The 19,732-nt window shown below is 35.0% G+C and overlaps 1 protein-coding gene across 1 annotated transcript; it reads left to right on the top strand.

The window, feature by feature from the left end:
• The first annotated feature begins 1,420 nt into the window (after positions 1–1,420).
• On the top strand, positions 1,421–9,018 carry LOC131158259 (plastidic ATP/ADP-transporter-like). The gene is made up of 5 exons (XM_058112999.1): positions 1,421–2,590; positions 6,051–6,305; positions 7,591–7,734; positions 7,812–8,159; positions 8,412–9,018. The coding sequence occupies exons 1-5, from the start codon at positions 1,832–1,834 to the stop codon at positions 8,751–8,753; spliced, it is 1,848 nt and encodes a 615-aa protein (XP_057968982.1). The 5' UTR covers positions 1,421–1,831; the 3' UTR covers positions 8,754–9,018.
• The last annotated feature ends 10,714 nt before the right edge of the window (positions 9,019–19,732 follow it).

The following is a 19,732-nucleotide window of genomic DNA, read 5'->3' as shown; positions in this document are numbered from 1 at the left end:
ATTTTCTCTCTTTCATTTTTTTTTTTCTTTTCGTTTTGAAGGCAACACTTACGTAATTGTGGTAATCGTTCTACGAACAGGGTATCGTACAGAGTGCTAATACCTTTCCCTCACAAAAATATACTCTCAAACTCATGTTTTGATTTTTAGTAGAATTCCAGTGTTTTTTTTTTTAAAAAACGTGACGACTCTGTTTTTTAAGTGTTTTACCCGTTTTTCATCAAAACCTCATCCTTTCTTATTCGGGAGCTGCCATTCCCTCTCTGTCAACTGCCTCGGGCTGAATCTGGCTTTGATGGTTGTGTTTCATTTAATTAAAAAGAAAAGAAAAGAAAAGAAAATAAAAGAACTAATTTAGATGCATACAAAGTTTGTGGTGTTCAAAATAGGAAAAAACTCTCAATTTGGCATTTTCTTAAATTCCTATCGAAACCAAAGTTAAAGTTATAATTAATGTGTGAGATCATGTCAATGACAAGTATTATATTTGCATTAATTTGGAAATTGAGCATCTTCTTCAAGCAAGAATTAAAAATTGTTAGAATAAAATAATAAATTATGTAATAAAGTTCTAAAAGTTTACTCAATTACAAACTTACTTCCTTAATCCTTCATCTTTTTATTCTCAAAGCTGGATTTATAAAGTGTTGCAATTTTTTAAATATTATTTTGGAGAATTTTAGATAAAAGTAATTACATGTTTGTTCAAAAAAGTAGATGTCTAAAACTTTAATACCCCAAATATAATATCTTGTTATGAATACTAAGCACTTGAAATAATTAAGATAATAATGTTATGCAAACACAACTATTATTTTAAAAAAAATTATATGCAGTTTATGTAAAATATTTGGAATGAATATCAATTTTGAGAATCCTAATTTCTTAAATCAAATGATTGATTAAGCATAAAATCATGAGAATTTAATTATTGCATTTAAAACATTAAAAAATAAAGATTTATTAGAAAAGAAAAATACTTTCCCTAAGAAAAATTAAACACTTGAGCTGTACAACAAAATGCAGTTGAATGGCCAATACACACACATACACACACATATATATAAACATATATATAAATTTTTTGAGAAAGAAAGTTATATATATATAGATAGGTGTAAAATGTTAAATTAAACCCAAAAGGTTTAACCTACCATTAGCCCATGGGCCATCTCATCGGACCCCTACCCTACACTCCTACAAGCCTCCCCCAAATGTAGCTCGGCTTAATAATTTGGGTTGGCAGCTTCACATACCCTTCACAGGCCACCTCATTATGCCAATATAAATATTAAAAAAGCATAAATAAAAAAATATTTTTGTGTAGCAAAAATACATAGGGGTGTTTTAGCCATTTCACAAGGCAGGGCCATTTTGGGCATCGTATCATTTGTTGCGGGGCAGTGCTCTTCTTTTCTTCACTGTTTCTGTGTCACATTTTCGCTTAGTTGGGGATTAACCATTAGCTTGAGAAATAATTTTTTTGTTTTTTTGTTTTTTCCACTTGTCCACACTAATTAATCCCTTTTTATGGCGAAATGAAATCTGGGCATCAGAGCATGTGAGCGAATGCTTGACTGCGTGGTGTCTCTTCCTCACATTTATTGTTCATTATTTTTATTTATTTTGTTTTTTTATTTTTATTTTTATTTTTATTTTTAGCCTTTCTTCAACCCTTTCAGGGTTTGGGTTCATCGTCTTCCGCTGATATATAAAAGATATTCGTTTCTCCACCGGGCTTCTCTGAGAAAAATCAATCTTCTCCAGCCACCCTATCTTTCTCTTTATTTTTGCCTGTCTCTCTTATGTTCTGAAGAGGCATAGGAGAGACATGGAGGCTGTGCTGCAGACCAAAGGGCTTCTCTCTCTGCCTGCAAACCCCAAACCCAGGGCTTTAAACCCGCAGCAGAGTCTCAGGCACAGATTTCTCGCTCTTAAACCCAAAACCCTTGGTGGGTTTCCTCTATCTGGTAATGGGTTCCAAAAATTTCATGGGTTTGTCCAAAAAAGGCGCGGGGTTTGCAAGAAGGAGAGAGTTTTGCATATCTGCAGAGCCGAGGCTGCAGCCGCAGCTGATGGGCAAACCTTGTTTGGGGAAATAGAGCAACCCAAGTTCTTGGGTATTGATATTTTGACGCTCAAGAAGATTATCCCACTTGGATTGATGTTCTTTTGTATACTTTTCAATTACACAATCCTCAGAGACACAAAGGATGTGTTGGTCGTGACAGCCCAGGGAAGTAGCGCAGAGATTATACCATTCCTAAAAACTTGGGTGAACTTGCCCATGGCTGTTGGGTTTATGCTGTTGTACACCAAATTGGCTAATGTATTGTCTAAGCAGGCCCTTTTCTACACTGTTATCCTTCCCTTCATCGCCTTTTTCGGGGCATTTGGGTTTGTTTTGTATCCTCTCAGCCACTTCGTCCACCCTACAGCCCTCGCGGATAAGCTTCTCGCCGCGCTTGGCCCAAGGTTTCTTGGCCCGCTTGCAATTATGAGGATCTGGAGTTTCTGTTTGTTCTATGTCATGGCCGAGCTTTGGGGAAGTGTGGTTATCTCGGTTTTGTTTTGGGGTTTTGCAAATCAGGTGATCATCTCTTGTTTTCTTATTGTGGAATTATTTGTTTCTAAAATTCCTCTTCCTGCTTGGTAGTTAAAATTTTTTAGTTTGAGGTTTGATTTTGAGTGCATAGCTAACCTGAGCTTTTGATTCAATAGTTTTTCATCTTATGTTTGAACTTCACAGTTTCCAAATGAGTCTGGAATCGTGCAATGATTGTTTAATAGTACTAACCTATATGGTTGGTCAGTGTGAAATCTACCTTTGTATTAAAAGTTAATTAATTGGGATTTGTTCTACTGTGTTGAGGATTTTGATGATGTATATTTTTCTAGTTTAAGGTACTGGAGTGGATAGCGTGTTTTATGCCCAACAACTGGTAGGAAATATGGAATTTGTGTGACATTTCTAACTTTTTGGCTGTTTGATTGTTATGATGTTATCTTCTTCTTTTCAGAATTTGATTCGGTTTCATGTGTTGAAAAAGGGCGTGAAGTCATTATGTGCTCTTGTTCATCTTCATTTTAATCATACTAATTTTAGTTTTGAGTGAGTGATGCTTCATTTGTTAGGCTTTGTTTGTTATCCACTTGTTCCTCCCCCTTACCCTTCAAGGAAAAAGACAAAATTATGATGATTTTTCCCTTTTTACACTTGGTTAAACCAATGTTCTTTTACTATAGAGCTTCCTTAAATAACTGAAGGAGAATTGGACAATCAAAGGACAGTTTATCTGTTAGAGCATGATATGGGGCTGTGTCAGGCTAAGGAGATGCAGTTATTATGGATATCTCTATTTTACTGAAAATGATGCCTCTGATGCTCTTGTGCCTCATACTGTAATGGGGGAGTTGATGAATGGAGCACTTCTGGACTCGAAAGGTTGCTTGCATCCTTCAGATCGGATTTAATATAATTATGGTCCATCAAATTAGAAGGATGCAAGCAACCTTTGAGTCCAAAATGGTTTGTTCATGAAATTTATCATTACCACATGCAGGACTAGAGTACAATAGAGCTATTCATTTTTTTTTTTTTAAACTGAAATGATAGAACTGCACCTCCTTCACCTGAGGCGATGAATGATAACTAAGTGTTCATGTATGGCTATATATGTCAATCAGGCTAGTAAGCTGGGTGCCTGGATGAACTTGATTAAAAGGAGGTGTTCATGGACATTATGCATGCATTAACTATTTGCTGAAGAAAATTGTAGAAACTAGATGAGTCTAAATTATAATTAGTGATGTTCAAACATGAAAAGGTGGAGCCAGATCTTTCCTTTAAATTCATTGTAGAAGTTTGTCCTAAACTGATATAAACACCCAAACTATTGTCACCCTTTTGACCCACCTATCATGAATTTAGTTAATCAATAAATCATAGGCTGGTTGATAAATGGAATTATGTTTCAATGCATTTTACCAACACTAGATGGACTTAAAATGCATTACTTTCTTTTTGGCATTACCTTCCTTTTATTCTAGGCTTTTAGTTTTAGACTTGTGTTGTGATTGTCGTCGTCATCGTCTTTGCTGTTATTGTTTTGCTATTTTCTGGGAAGGCCATCTGTTATTTAAAGGAATATTATGGTAGGACCGTAGGATTGTCAAACTACAGATATTATGTTGAGTGATTTTCCACGTTTCAAGACACTTTGGTGTATGAGTGAACTTGTGGGTTTGATGTTTTGGTTCATGCCATTGAATTGTTCTGTTGTATTCTTGTCTTTACGTCAACAGTGTTGTTTCCGTTATGGTCTTTAGATTGCATGCATGGTGCATTGTAATAATTTTTAATGCTTTTAAGTGGCATTGTATTTAGGGCTTCAGTGTATATGATTTCCTTGGTGTATGTGCGAGAGTGTGTGTGGACATGTCTTCTTAACATCATAAAGAAGTTCCACTTTCACCTCATGTTTTCCTTTGGGCTCAAAAGAATTGAGATTGAAATGAGCTTTTGAGCACTTAGGCTCAGTATGTCAAAGGGTTATTGGAATGAAAGAATGGGAATGGCTCGAAGGAATTGAGATTGAAATGAGCTTTTGAGCACCTTGGCCCAGTATGGCAGGGTTATTGGAATGAAAGACTGGGAATGCAAAATTTGTTGAGTCCAGGAAACGTTATGTGATATTCAGGAATGCCATTCAGCTTGAGTTGGAGAATCAGTTTCTTGAAATGGGGCTAGGGATGCCATTCCATTTCCAGATGGCAAATGATCTTAATTTTTTTAATTGTAAATTTACACTTCTATATCCATTCTGACAAATTAATATCAAACATGACGTTTAACAACCTAAGGAAACAGATGGTTACTCCATATATATATATATATATTCCAGCTTAGGAATGGGTAATCAATTCCTCTAGCAGTCTTATTTCTCTGAGTTTCATTCCCTATTACTGAACACAGCCTTTATGCTTTATCTAATTGCCAAGAAATTGGAGGAGAGTTGTGGTTAAAATTGCTAAATGAGAGTATAACTACTGCTGATTCAGAGTAGTGTATTCTTCACAATGTTATCTAGAATGCAGAATGTTGTGTTTTCTAGAATGGGAGCAGGATTGCTGTATGGCACATTCTCTAAATGGGTAGGTTAGGGGTATATATATGGATATATTGGGCAAAAATGTGTGATTGCACATATTTAAGAGAGGACATGTGTGATTACTGTTATATTCAAGAGAGGATGTTGGGATTGTTCTTAATCTAATATAAAAGAGTTTTTCTCTGGTGAAGTGAGAATAAAATTATAAGGTGATAATGCTGGACCTTTTATTATAAAAATGGCATGTAGAGTTCGTTGAATTCAAACTTTGGATCACTAGATTTAATATCTGGAATTGAAATGTAACCATGTTTTGGAACGTTTGTACCAATTTGTGGTTCACTAGGGCATTAGCATTTTGTGGTAATTATGAATCTGCATCACCATGGTTAAGTAGCTTTATTTTATAAAGTTTTAAAATTTCTTCTGAATTTATTGAAATTATTTTCTTTTTTGCCATTCGAAGTTTCATTTTGGATCAATTGAAAAGCGCTTTTGCCTGTTTTCGACTATAGGTTAGCAATTTCAAATTTGTGTGAGAAGTGAAGGATAATAGGGGTATTAGAAGAAAAGCTGTAGTGTTATGCATGATTGTTGGTTCTTGTCATCAGAATGATTTATTAATGCGACACATTTGGATACTTGTTGAAATCATGATTTCTTTATTTTAAATCTTAATTTAGTATTGTTTTGAAAATTCAAATTCTCTCTTCTTACAACCAAACTGGGGCATATTTATAACATCTTTTTAATTGTTCTGGCTACATCATGACTACAGTGTTCTATAAGCAAAACTCATGCGCACATGCATGCACTTAAAAATTCTTAAATAGACTATATGTATGTGGTTTGTATATTTCTTTTACCCAAATCTACGTTTGCATCTGAATATTGGTAATTGGAGATGCATTAATTGTTGCTGCTGGCTTTCTATCGCAGATAACTACCATTGAGGAAGCCAAAAGGTTCTACCCTCTGTTTGGCCTTGGAGCCAATGTTGCACTTATTTTCTCTGGCAGAACAGTGAAGTACTTCTCTAATTTGAGAAAAAACCTGGGTCCTGGAGTTGATGGGTGGGCCATCTCCCTTAAAGGAATGATGAGCATTGTGGTGTTGATGGGCCTTGTGATCTGTTTCCTTTATTGGTGGGTGAATAATTTTGTTCCACTTCCAACCCGTAGTAAAAAGAAGAAGGTAACTTTGTGCCAAGGGTGGTATTTCTTCGCTCATCATTTTTCTTATTGCATTTTCAGGCCATTTTTATCATTAAGCCACTTGAGTTTGGTCCTCTCACCTGCCGAAAGCTCAATTACTGCTTACTTTTAAATGTTTGGCTAATAATGTGTCATCTTAATTTAAGCTTTGGAAATCTGAAATAATAAGCACCTATCGTTTCATCCTATACTTGACTTTGTTGCTCTGAATGTCTCTGACTCCATATTTCTAAATTCAGCTCGAAATGAATATTTTTGACTACTTGTCTTAGTGTCAACTAAAGATTGATGGCCATCAATGAGGCCATGATACATATATGCTGAAGTATAAATAGCTCAACAAAAGTAACTTGTCATGCAGTAAAAATGTATATTTAGAATATAATTCTTGTTTATTCCAAAAAGAAGTATCATATCTAATTGATAATAGTCTTTACTAATAGGAACAACAATCACTATATCTTTAGAATTATTCTCTTATGAATTATTCAAGTTTGTTGTTTGAAAAGTTGAAATAATATTTTAAAGAGGGGATTCTATTTTTATGTCATCGGATGGTAGTGAATACTTGATGTCTAGAACCAATAGAGTAGGGATTTTTGTTGTTGGGCACAGAGCTAATGTTCTGATCATATTTTTTGTTTTGATTTCTACACTACGTATGTTCATTTATTTCATTGATTAAATGAGCGGAATTATTTTCCTTCATTTTTTTATTATTAGACATTCTTGATATGTACAGTTTTTTCATAAATTAAATGAATGAATTATTTTATTTCATTTTTTATTATTCGAAGTTCTTGATATGTACAGTTTTCTTGGTCTCTCTGCTTATGTGCTGATTCAAACTCATATCACTAGAAGTGAGTTGTACCATGCTTTGAATTATTTTTTCCCCCAACAAAATTGTCCTCATTGCATGTGGAACAACCACTACTTTGAACATTAATGGGACTATCTTTTCACCATAGAGTTTTCTAAGCAATGGGTGCTAAAATTATCCCATATCACATTCTTAAATTGCCCTCCCTGCATATAGAACTACTACTTCGAACATCAATGAAACTGTTTTGACCATAGAGTCATCCAAGCTATGGGTGCCAAAACTATCTCATACTTGAATTCTTAGTACCATAAATAATTGTCCACGTATTGTCATGCATAGATCCCCTTCTCCCCATCTGCTAGGTTGGTGCAGTTTTTTGTCAACTAATCAATGATTTTTGGGTAGAATTTCTCATCTCATATCTTTTATCACTTTGCAGGAAAAGGCCAAAATGGGGACAATGGAGAGCTTGAAATTCTTGGTGTCTTCAAAATACATTAGAGATCTTGCCACATTGGTGGTTGCATATGGTATTAGCATCAATCTTGTGGAGGTTACTTGGAAATCGAAGCTCAAGGCTCAGGTGAAGTGATTTTTGCTTCTACGACTTCTTTGACTCATCCCCTTTCATTTCTTAATTTCTCCCTCTTCATTGTGTAGTTTCCAAGCCCAAATGAATATTCCTCCTTCATGGGTGATTTTTCATCATGCACCGGAATTGCAACTTTCACAATGATGTTGCTAAGTCAATTTATATTTAGCAAATATGGGTGGGGCGTCGCAGCTACAATCACACCCACCGTCCTCCTCCTCACTGGAGTTGGCTTCTTTTCTCTGATTTTGTTTGGGGACCCCCTTGCTCCTGTTATTGGGAAATTTGGGATGACTCCACTTCTTGCAGCCGTATATGTTGGTGCCCTGCAAAACATTTTCAGCAAGAGTGCCAAGTATAGCTTATTCGATCCTTGCAAAGAAATGGCCTATATTCCTTTGGATGAGGACACTAAGGTTTGGACTCCTTACTCTTTAAGATTTAATTTATTTATTTATGAATTTGGCTTCAATTTGCCCCATGCTCAACACTAGCAACAAATTTGGAAGTTTAAATGGTTTCAATAATTTAATTTCAATCTTGGAAAATAAATGGGGATCTTTGGAACAATCAATTTGGTTTCTTCTAAACCTCGACATTTAACTCACCAAGGTCAAGTCTCTTGTGAAATACATTTATTCACTCTGTCCATTAATTCTTCGCTTTAGGTTAAAGGGAAGGCAGCTATTGACGTTGTCTGCAATCCGTTGGGAAAGTCTGGAGGTGCTCTGATTCAGCAGTTCATGATCCTAACATTTGGATCACTTGCGAACTCGACTCCTTACCTTGGAGGAATACTTATGGTGATCGTTGTTGCATGGTTGGCGGCAGCCAGGTCTTTGGATACCCAGTTCACGGCACTGCGTCAAGAGGAGGAGCTTGAGAAGGAGATGGAAAAAGCAAGCGTCAAGATCCCGGTTGTGGCCGAGAATGAAACCGGGAATGGTTCTCTTGCAAGTGAGTCGACAAGCAGTTCCTCTGAAACATCTGCTACTACCCGCAATAGTTAAGTAGTGTTTTCTTCCCTGAGCTGGTAGTGAAGGGAGAATAAGCAAGAGATGATGAGAACAACTGTTAGGGTATTTGTTTGTTGTAGAATTTTATTTACTTTCATATTTGTAGAAATAATCAGAGCTGAAGCAGGCATGCTACTGGGTTTTTTTTAAGCTCGCTTTTTTCCATAGGTAAGGAGCTCAGTATCTGCTTAATTTTGATTCCTGTTTCTTGTAGAATATTGCATTCCATTTACATTGATGAAAAGCTTTTCCCCTCTCATCTTTTGTTTCTCTTTCAGCCCCTCTCCTACTGCAAAATTCTTGTTTGGATGGTTAATAGGGCTTTAGAATTGATCTGAAAGGTGCGACAATGAAAATAATTTGTAATTAAAAATTCTATTTAATGAAAATTTTAATGCCAAAAAGTTATTAATAAAAAACTCTTATGTTATAAAAATTGATGATTAATAATTAATAAGATAATAAAATTAATTTAGTCATAAAATAGGTCAAATTAGATTTGAATATATGTAGGCATATTTGTATTTATTAAATTAAATTTGTTATTTGAATATTTTGTGGATGTCTTTCTATTAAAAACTAAAGTTGGTTGGGTTGAATTGTAAAATGGAGAAAGTAAGTGGATCTATTATGATCTTAACCCTATATAAATTTTTTTGGCACGCCAACATCTGAGATGCATTTGCTTCAAGACAAGAGTTTGCAAGCTTGGTCTGAACTATTTATCAAAATTATCCTTTCTTGTATTTTTGACCTACCATTTAGGGTAGGAGTGAATTTTTGGGGTTCAATATTTACAAAGTACCTTATTATATATTTTGATAATTGGTTTGGAATAACTTACTAATTTTAGGCATTTGGTAAAATTAAGTGTTAAGTACGAAATATTAAACTTAAATATGATTTTGTGAATCAGATCTAAATTGAATTTGAATCGATCATTCAATCTAAAACCTAAATTATTTAATTGTTTGTTATCTAATATCTAATATGTGTTATTTTTTTAATTTTAATTTTAATTTTATTTTTTTATAAATATTTGATAAAATTAATGATCAATTACTTGAGCTAAAGTTTTAAACTTAATATAAATAATATTTTTTTATCATATTTAATTAATAATTATAAATAAAAACAGTAGAATTTAGTATCATACAAAAAAAATTATTATTTTAATTTTAATCAGTTTAAAATTGAGTTTTATTTTTTTTTATAAGAGAAACAATTAGAAAAAAAGACTTCTAAATTTGAATAAGACATGTTTCCATATCTAATTCTATTAGAGAAATTTAAAGAGAATTAAGAATTACCACCAAACCCTATGGTGTCTAACTAATTCACTTATTTGGTGAACTAGTTGAAACATATTTCAATTCGGAAGTTATTCAGATCAAACAAATGCATTTCTTATCCAATCCTTATAGTGTCATACTAAATTTGAGTAGCAATCGAGAGTTTAGCCAATCTTATGTTACTTTAACTCAAGAAAGAAAAAAAAAAAAAAGAGCTGTGTTTTGCATGGTCTTATTTGTTTCATTTTTAAATTTAAGCCCTCTATAGCTTAAGTGAATAGATAAAAATGAAAGCTATTAAAATACACTTGTAAGTTGTAAAAGGACATGGGAGAAAATCTGGCAGTCCTAGGGGATAAAAATTGAAATACCAATTTTACCCTTCATCTGTTATTCACGCAAATTTATAATCACGTCCATGTCCCAAGACCAAGAGCTCATGCTTTTCTTGCATTCCGCGATTCATTTTCCAACTGCCCCGTTCAACTTTACATCGGCCGTTATGTGCGACCTCTCTTCTTGCTGGAGCCGCACCATCGGAATGTCAATCATCCGTTGGTTATGGCTAATGGCTGTCGTTGGACGATCATTGTGTACTTCCTTATAAATCTGCCCCATTCAATCGATATTCCTCGCAGGTTTTGAAGCAAATTTCTGCACCGAGCAATCACTGCTATAAAGAAGCGAATCGAATCCTGATCTGCAGAAAAATTACGATCGTCAGGTTAATCCAATACCAACCCTTCGTCCGTCCAAATTTATCTACGCAAATTTTGATTGGCATATGCAATACGCTTTATGCCCGCTTATACATTTATGTATACATCTTTATTTTGTGTAAAACATAGTATAGTTTCTAGCATATATGTTCTAATTAGAACACCATTGTTGAAAAGGAGAAATGCACATAGATTGTTTGATGAAATGCTTGTGAGAGGTGAAGTGATTGACTATTTAAATTTTTTCATTTTCATTAAATGTTTTCACTTTGTAATAAAAAATTACTCGAGTATTGTAGATGTATTGCAAATTAGGCAAAATTTTGTTTAAACCTTGAAGTTTGATGAACCAACTATACATGTGTATACACAATCATCTAAAACACCATGCTAATGAGCAGAAATAGATAATCCTGTATCAAGCATATGCATGCTATCTTTGATTCTTGTTGTATCTAGACCCATCGCCCACCTCTACAGTATTTCATATATATATATATATATATATATGCACACATATATTTGTAAAATTTATACATTCATTAGCATGCATTCTTGCCTCTTTGATATTGGCATATGAAACTTGACCTGTTCCTTACCTCTTTGCACTTTTCAATATTAGTACTGTAAGTTCTTTGTGTTTCCTTTATTGTTTTTTTAAATTTTATTTTTCGCTATATTGTGATATTTTGATTAATCTAGGATTACTTTCCTATGAGTAAATTACCAAACACTGAACTAGGATCTGGTTCCTCGTTAAGACCTCAAATAGTAGGTTTAATTGTTTATATTGCGACATTGAGAAGAAAAATATTATTATAAACTATATGTAAAGAACAAAAACCCTAAAAAGAGTAGCAGAAGTTTGGCAATCTGCCATGACATTGGTAGATTATTCATCTTCAGTTAATGAAGCAATGTGGACAATGAAAGGTAATCCCACAGTGTGTTATGGAAGAGAATTGTAAGGGGAACAAAAATCATATTGTTGTGCATTAATGAGGTTCTAAATCTGTCAATTGAATTGATTTGCCAAAGGGTCTTGGAGTGCAAGATGCTACCAATTGTGTAGTCCGAGGCCATCCAACTGAGATCAAACTACTGAGATCAAGATCAAACTATCTCATTGTTCCGTTGTGAACTTCTTGCAATCCTTACTACAAATTAGGCTGAGGGCAGCAGTTGATGATCTTGTCATTATTATAAAAATTCCCTTTAAGGTTCTCGTAAGATTTGGAAAAAAGACGAAGATTTCTTCTAAGATTTTAAAATTCTATTGGTCTCCCTTGAAGTTTTGAAAATGCTGTAAACCTTCCTTGAGATTTGCCAAAAAGATATAAATTTTCTTTCAAAAGACTTGTCTTTTTGTAAAATATAAAAAGAATATTTATATTTTTTTTAGCAAATTTTAAGAAAGGTTCTTAGAATTCTTAAAACCTTAAAAAAGAACTCTGAAATTTTTGAAATCTCGGGGGAGATTCCTATTTTTTTGTCAAACCTAAGGGGAGGTCAATATTTTTTATCAAAAAAATAAAAATAAAAATAAAATCATGGGTTTTTGATTTTAAAATTTTTTAAAAAATATATTTAAATTTTGAGTTTAATATTAAATTAATGAAAGAAGGGTAAGTAGTAAGTATTTTTTAAAATAAGTATTAATATGTTAAAGTATTTTTTTATTATATTTCAAATAAAAAAATTAGTATATTTCATTTGAAATTTACAAACTAATATTTTTATTTAAAAAATGTACAAAAAAAAAAAGAAAATAAAAAAGAAAAACAGAGCGAAAGTAGTTTGGGAGCGAACTCGAGTCACCCGTACACATTGTAGTCAGATATCACAAGATACAAAAGTTGATTGTTACTAATGAGATATAGTTGGTTAAGGTGGCTACACAAGAAAATGCAGTTGACATGTTGGTGAAGGCAGTAACTAAGGAGATGTTCTTGCATTGCCTAAACTTACTCCATATTGCTAGTTGCTAAATCAGTGATGTGCAACTTCAAGTGCAAGTATAGGTATGATAGCTCCAAGAGGTGAATATTTGTCAAGGTGAAAATTGTTGAGTTATGACTCAAATCCAAAAGGATTATCCACTTGAAGTTTTTTATAAATGGGGCTTGTAGGGGGCCCTCAAGCCTTCAATGCGTGGAACCTCTTTGTTTAATTAAACAAAATCCAATGGGGGTGTTATGGTACATCATGTTTGAGTTAGGGTGCAAATGTAATTGTGTTATCATATGAGGGTATTTTGGAGTTTTCATTGTTGGGTTATTTCCTTCCATGTGGAGGAAAGCCCAAATGGACTTTATTAAAAGCCCAAAGCCCATTCATTTTAGTGTGAAAACCTAAAAGAAGTTATAAAAAGAGAGGGGAGAAGGGAGGAGCCGTCATTTCTCAAAAAGAAGGAAAGAAAAACGTGATTTTTCTTATGTTGCCTAGATTTCATAAAGACTCCAATCCCGCTTTGTCTGTGGTCCGATCGAGTTGAAATTTGGAGTAGAGGTTCATGACTTAAGGAGTTACAAAATGAACAGTCGAGATCGGATTTGGAGCTCGGGAGTTGGGATATTTGCTCGTGAACAGTAACCGCGAATTTGGTATATTATCTCTAATTCTTTTTGTATTTGCCAAGATTGTTGATTTCTTGATGAGATATATTTGTAGCCTTTAATCGAGATTAGAGAAGATTTGGTGTACCCATTATTTGATTGATAGTGGAAGTTTTAACTGGATTAGGTTCCATGATTTTTCTTCCTCACATTGGGGAAGTTTTCTACCTAAAAAATTGATTGTGTTCTTGTGGTTTGGTGTGATTGATTATTTTTCTTATTATTTTCAGTACGTATAAAAGTAGAGATATACTATATTTAGTTGCATATAGGGAGAAGAATTATTCCGCTGTGGTTGTTTATTGATATCTCTCCCAACAAAGTGGTATTAGAGATCGGTTCACATATTGTCTGGTTGGCAGTTTGAGTTATGGAAGCAAATACTAGTAGAATGATTAATCTCTATGATTCAAATTATCACATATGGAAAGGAAAAATGGAGGATGTTCTTTATGTGAAAGATTATTACCTATCAGTATTTAGTGCTAAAAAATCAGAAAAAAAGTCTGTTGTGGAATGAACTTTGTTACATCAATAGGTGTGTGAGTATATCAGGCAGTGGGTAGATGACAATGTTTTGAATCATATTAGTGGAGAGACAAATGCACGTTCTTTATGGAGTAAGCTTGAAGAATTATATGCTAGAAAGACTAGAAATAATAAGTTGTTTCTGATTAAACAAATGATGGCTTTAGGGTACCAGGACGGGACTCTTTTATCTGATAACTTGAATACATTCCAAGGAATTATTAATCAGTTGGCTGGAATGAGTATTAAGTTTGATGATGAGATACAAGGGTTATGATTGTTTGGTTTATTACTAGACTTGTGGGAGACGCTCAGAACTTCATTGTCAAACTTCGCTCCAGAAGGTGTAATCACAATGGATATGACCAAGAGTTGTTTGCTAAATGAAGAGATGAGAAGAAAAACACAGTAAAAAATTTTGGTTATAGAAAAGAGAGGGAGAAGTAAGAGCAGAGGTCCGAAGAACAGAGATAATAGTAGAAGCAAGTCCAACAAGTTTGCAAATGTTGAGTGTCATCATTGCGGGAAAACGGGACACATCAAAAAATATTGCGGGCAATTGAAAAAAGAAAACAAGAATGAGAAAGGGAAGGAAACGAAGAGTGGAGATGACAAAGATGGTGATGATAGAGTTGCTACTACCACTCTTGCAGAATTCTTCATTGTTTATGATGATGAGATGATAAATGTTGCATATCATGAGACCAGTTGGGTAATTGACAGTGGTGCCTCCATTCATGCTACATCTCGAAAGGATTTCTTTACATCTAGATCTGGTGACTTTAGAATAGTAAAGATGGGAAATGATGACTTGATTAAAGTAATTGGAATTGGGGATGTGTATCTGAAGACAAATAATGGCACAAGTTTAGTTCTTAGAGATGTGAAGCATATTGCTGACATTCGTTTAAATTTGATTTCTGTAGGTAAACTTGATGACGAAGGGTATTGCAATACTTTCAATGATGGCTATGGTTGTGCTCCGGGACATGAAGCACTCTGCATTGTAAATTCTGCAAGCAATGATCTCCAACGACATTGTTAATGCAATGGAGGATAATGGTACAAGAGAGTTGTGGCACAAGAGACTGACTCACATGAGTGAGAAAGGATTAGCTCTACTAGGGAAGAAAAGTCTGCTATGTGGACTAAAATTTGCACTTCTGAAAAGGTGTACTCATTGTTTTTTAGGGAAGTTGAGTAGAGTTTTCTTCAAGAATTCCCCTTATTCGAGAAAGTCAGAGATACTGAATTTGGTACATTCGGATGTGTGTGGCCCTATGAAGACGAGAACACTTGGTGGTTCCAGATACTTTGTGACCTTCATAGATGATCATTCAAGGAAGTTATGGGTATATATCTTGAAGTCAAAAGACCAAGTGTTGGTTGAGTTCAAGAAATTTCAAGCCCTAGTTGAGAGACAGACTGGGAAGAAACAGAGGTGCGTCCGAATTGCTAACTGTAGAGAGTATTCTGGTCCATCTGATAAGTATTGCAGACAACAGGGTATTCGACATTAAAAAACTCCTTCGAAAACTCCTCAATTGAATGACAGCAAAAAAGACGAACACAACACTAGTTGAGAGAGTGAGATGTTTGCTTTCACAAGCCTGGTTGCCAAAATTCTTTTGGGGGGAGGCATTGAGCACTATTGTTCATGTGTTGAATCTTACACCTCGTGTTCCTCTACAGTTTGATGTGCCAAACTGAGTTTGGACAGGTAAGGATGTTTCTTATAATCATCTGCGTGTTTTTGGGTGCAAAACATTTGTGCATATTCCAAAAGATGAAAGGTCTAAACTTGATGAGAAAACGCGATAGTGTATAATTCTTTGGATATGGTCAAGATGATTTTGGATACAAGTTTTATGATCCAATTGAGAAGAAAATTGTGAGAATCAGAGATGTCGTGTTTGTAGAAGATCAGGCGATTCAGGATATTAAGAAGGCAGAGAAATCTATGTCTCAGCAGGATGACAGTTTGACTGATGTGGATCCAATTCCTTTGAATAATTTTTCATCTCAGGTTGAGAATGATGTTCAGGATAACCACCGGGGTAGCGGTGATGTGGATGTTCCCTTATAGGTTCAGGGAGTTGTTGAGACTGATGAGCAGTTGACAGTGCCAGAGATTTCACCAGAGATTCCATCCAGGTCAGCCAGAGACCGACATCCTTCCACTCGGTATTTAGCATAACAATATGTGTTATTAACTGACGGGGGAGAGCTCCAGTGTTTTACAGAAGCCATGGAAGATGAACACAAGACAGAGTGGATTGAGGCCATGCAAGATGTGATGTAGTCATTGCATGATAACCACACCTTTGAGTTAGTGAAGCTGCCTAAAGGAAAAAAAGCTTTGGAGAACAAGTGGATTTACAAGAAGAAGCCAAATGTGTTCTCTTCACGACCACGGTACAATGCTAGATTGGTTGTAAAAGGGTTTAGTCAGAGAAAATGTATTGACTTTGATGAGATCTTCTCTCTAATTGTAAAGATGTCATTGATCCGTACAGTACTCGACTTAGCAGCTAGTCTTGACTTGGAAGTTGAGCAGATGGATGTGAAAACTGCCTTCCTTCATAGTGATTTGGAGGAAGAGATTTATATGAAACAGCCAAAGGATTTCAAAGTGAAAGGGAAAGAGGATTATGTGTGCAATCTGAAGAAAAGCCTATATGGCTTGAAACAAGCATCGAGACAGTGGTATAAGAAATTTGAGTCTGTTATGGGGGAGCAAGGCTACAAGAAAACAACTTCAGATCACTGTATATTTGTTCAAAAATTCTCTGATGATGGTTTTATTTTCTTACTGCTTTATGTGGATGACATGTTGCTTGTTGGTAGGAATGCTTCAAGGATTGACCAATTGAAGAAGCAATTGAGTAAGTCATTTGCTATGAAGGATTTGAGGCTAGCAAATAAAATTCTTGGTATAAGAATCAGTCGTGATAGTAGTGCCAATAAGTTATATTTGTCATAGGAGTACATTGAGAAAGTGCTTTAGAGGTTCAATATGGACAAAGGTAAAGTGGTTAACTCTCCTTTTGCTACCCACTTCAGACTAAGTACAAAGCAATGTCCTTCTACATATAAGGAAAAGGAAGACATGGAAAGAGTTCCTTACGCCTTAGTAGTAGGAAGTTTGATGTATGCAATGGTTTGCACAAGACCAGATATAGCCTATGCAGTTGGTGTAGTTAGCCGATTCTTGTCAAATCCAGGAATAGAGCACGAGAATGCAGTGAAGTGGATCATGAGGTATCTTCGAGACATTTCTAGTTTGAGACTTGGTTTGGGAAACAAACAACCATTGTTAGTTGGCTACACAGATGTAGATATGGCTGGGGATGTGGATACTCATAAGTCTACTTCGAGCTATTTGATAACTTTTGCAAGTGGGGGCTATAGCTTGGCAATCGAGACTTCAGAATTGCATTGCTCTTTCTACGACAGAAGTAGAGTTCATTGCACCAACGGAAGCGACTGAAGAGTTGCTATGGGTAAAGAAGTTCTTGAGAGAACTTGGTTTCGAGCAGCAGAGGTATGTGTTGTTTTGTGATAGTTAAAGTGCTATTTATCTTGCTAAGAATTCCAGTTTCCATGCAAGATCGAAACACATTGATGTACGATACCATTGGATCAGAGATGCGTTGAACGATACGTTATTGAAATTTGAGAAGGTTTACACTGATGATAATGGTTCTGATATATTGACAAAGACACTACCAAAGGAGAAGCTTGAAGTTTATTGTTCGATCGCCGGGATGACGATTCCTTCCACATAGTCGGAAAAGGGGAGATTTGTTGGGTTATTTCCTTCCATGTGGAGGAAAGCTCAAGTGAGCTTTATTAAAAGCCCAAAGCCTATCTATTTTAGTGTGAAAACCTAAAGGAAGTTATAAAAAGAGAGGGGAGAAGGGAGGAGCCGTCACTTCTCAAAAAGAAAGAGAGAAAAACGTGATTTTTCTCATGCTGCACAGATTTCATCAAGACTCCGATCCTGCTTCTTCTGTGGTCCAATTGAGCTGAAATTTGGAGGAGAGGTTCACGACTCAAGGAGTTACAATGTGAACGATGGAGATCGGATTTGGAGCTCAGGAGTTGGGATATTTGCCCGTGAATAGTAACTACGAATTTGGTATATTCTCTCCAATTCTCTTTGTATTTGCCAAGATTGTTGATATCTTGATGAGATATATTTGTAACCTCTAATTGAGATTAGAGAAGACTTGGTGTACCCATTATTTGATTGATAGTGGAGGTTTTAATTGGACTATGTCCCGTGGTTTTTCTTCCTCACACTGGAGAAATTTTTCACGTAAAAAAATTGATTGTATTCTTGTGGCTTGGTGTGATTGATTATTTTTCTTATTATTTTCAGTACGTATAAAAGTAGGGATACACTATATTTGCTTGCATATAAGGAGAAGAATTATTCCACTGTGGTTGTTTGTTGATATCTCTCCCCACATTCATATGGGGTCATATATACATATATTATATCCAAGGTTTGAAATCTCAAGACAATTTTTGTATGGAAAAACTCTATTTGGAACAAAAAAAGTATCACAAGAGCAAATCAAAAGTGATGTGAGTTTACATAATTTATTAAAATTTATTGAATATGAAAAAGTCAACTAATTTCAACAAATGATGGGATGTCATGTTACTTGTGATGTTTTTCTTGTGATGAATAACAAAACTTTTTTCATTTGATAGTGAAAATTGAGTAGGGACTTCACGGACCCAGACACATTACCGAACCAAGTAAATTCATGTTTTTCTTCTCTTTTTTGATTTCCTCTATTTTTTTTGTATTTGCTGTGTCGCACACATAAGCTTAGGGGATAGTCTGAGTATCCTCTAGTTTAAGTTTGACCTATTCAGTTTTTGAGTTCAAAGTCTAAAATCAAGCTTGACACATTTATCTTAATAAGTGAATTTAAACACACGAGTCATCATCTAGTCGAGCACTGAGTAACTCGTAAATGATTTGACTCGATTGTAGCCCTATATCATGACAAGACATAGGGCAGACTGTAGGATAGCCCAACACATTGTTTGATTAGCTAGAACACTCCCAAGATACTACAAAAATATAATAGCACTATTTAAATAAGATTAATAATAGAGTGCCCCTATATCTAAGTTGAACCCAAAGACCAGGAGGGGCTGCAAAATATTTGGCATTTACACATATGGCATCCTTCCCTAGTTAGCCTTCATGCATTTTGATGAAAGAAAAAGGATGCATACATTTAATAATGAATGAACATCTTGTTGATTCTCTCTGCCATTTGCTCTTCATCATTAAATACTAGTGTATGCATGTTTGGGTGACCACAAGAGAGAGAGAGAGAGAGAGAGAGAGTCTCTTTCAATCTGGAATGGAGGTATCGTTGATTTTTATTCTGCATAGCCAGAGAATGCATGGGACAGAATATGATGATCGAGTTGGATGGGAATGGAATATTACATTAATCACGCTTTGTCCCCTTCTCTCTCTCTCTCTCTCACAGCACGTACAGCTTCCAAACTTCAACGGTAAAGGATAGATCACTGTTCATTGTTAAGCCTCGAATGTCTCTTTCACTTAGTTTCTTCCTCCACATAAAAGCCCAAATCGTAGAAGGTTATTCAGACATTTTAGCCAGCAGTGCTCCACCAGGAGCCGTGGCCTCTTCCTTTCTTCTCCTCCTCTTACCCTCGCGGCTCCACTACTTAATTGGATATGTCGTTTCTGATTCCTCTGATCACCCTTTTCTTTCTCTTTCTTTTAACCTTTTTAATTACCTTGTACTTTTACTAATTTATTA

Source organism: Malania oleifera, chromosome 6 (assembly GCF_029873635.1).
Source record: "Malania oleifera isolate guangnan ecotype guangnan chromosome 6, ASM2987363v1, whole genome shotgun sequence".
NCBI classification, from domain to species: Eukaryota; Viridiplantae; Streptophyta; class Magnoliopsida; order Santalales; family Ximeniaceae; genus Malania; species Malania oleifera.
This window is presented reverse-complemented; position numbering and strand designations above follow the sequence as displayed.

Excerpts from the sequence above, each read along its gene's own strand:
- LOC131158259 (XM_058112999.1), top strand. The coding sequence starts at position 1,832 with ATGGAGGCTGTGCTGCAGACCAAAGGGCTTCTCTCTCTGCCTGCAAAC. Across the intron at positions 6,306-7,590 it reads CCCGTAGTAAAAAGAAGAAG|GAAAAGGCCAAAATGGGGAC; the intron begins GTAACTTTGTGC and ends ATCACTTTGCAG. Across the intron at positions 7,735-7,811 it reads AATCGAAGCTCAAGGCTCAG|TTTCCAAGCCCAAATGAATA; the intron begins GTGAAGTGATTT and ends TTCATTGTGTAG.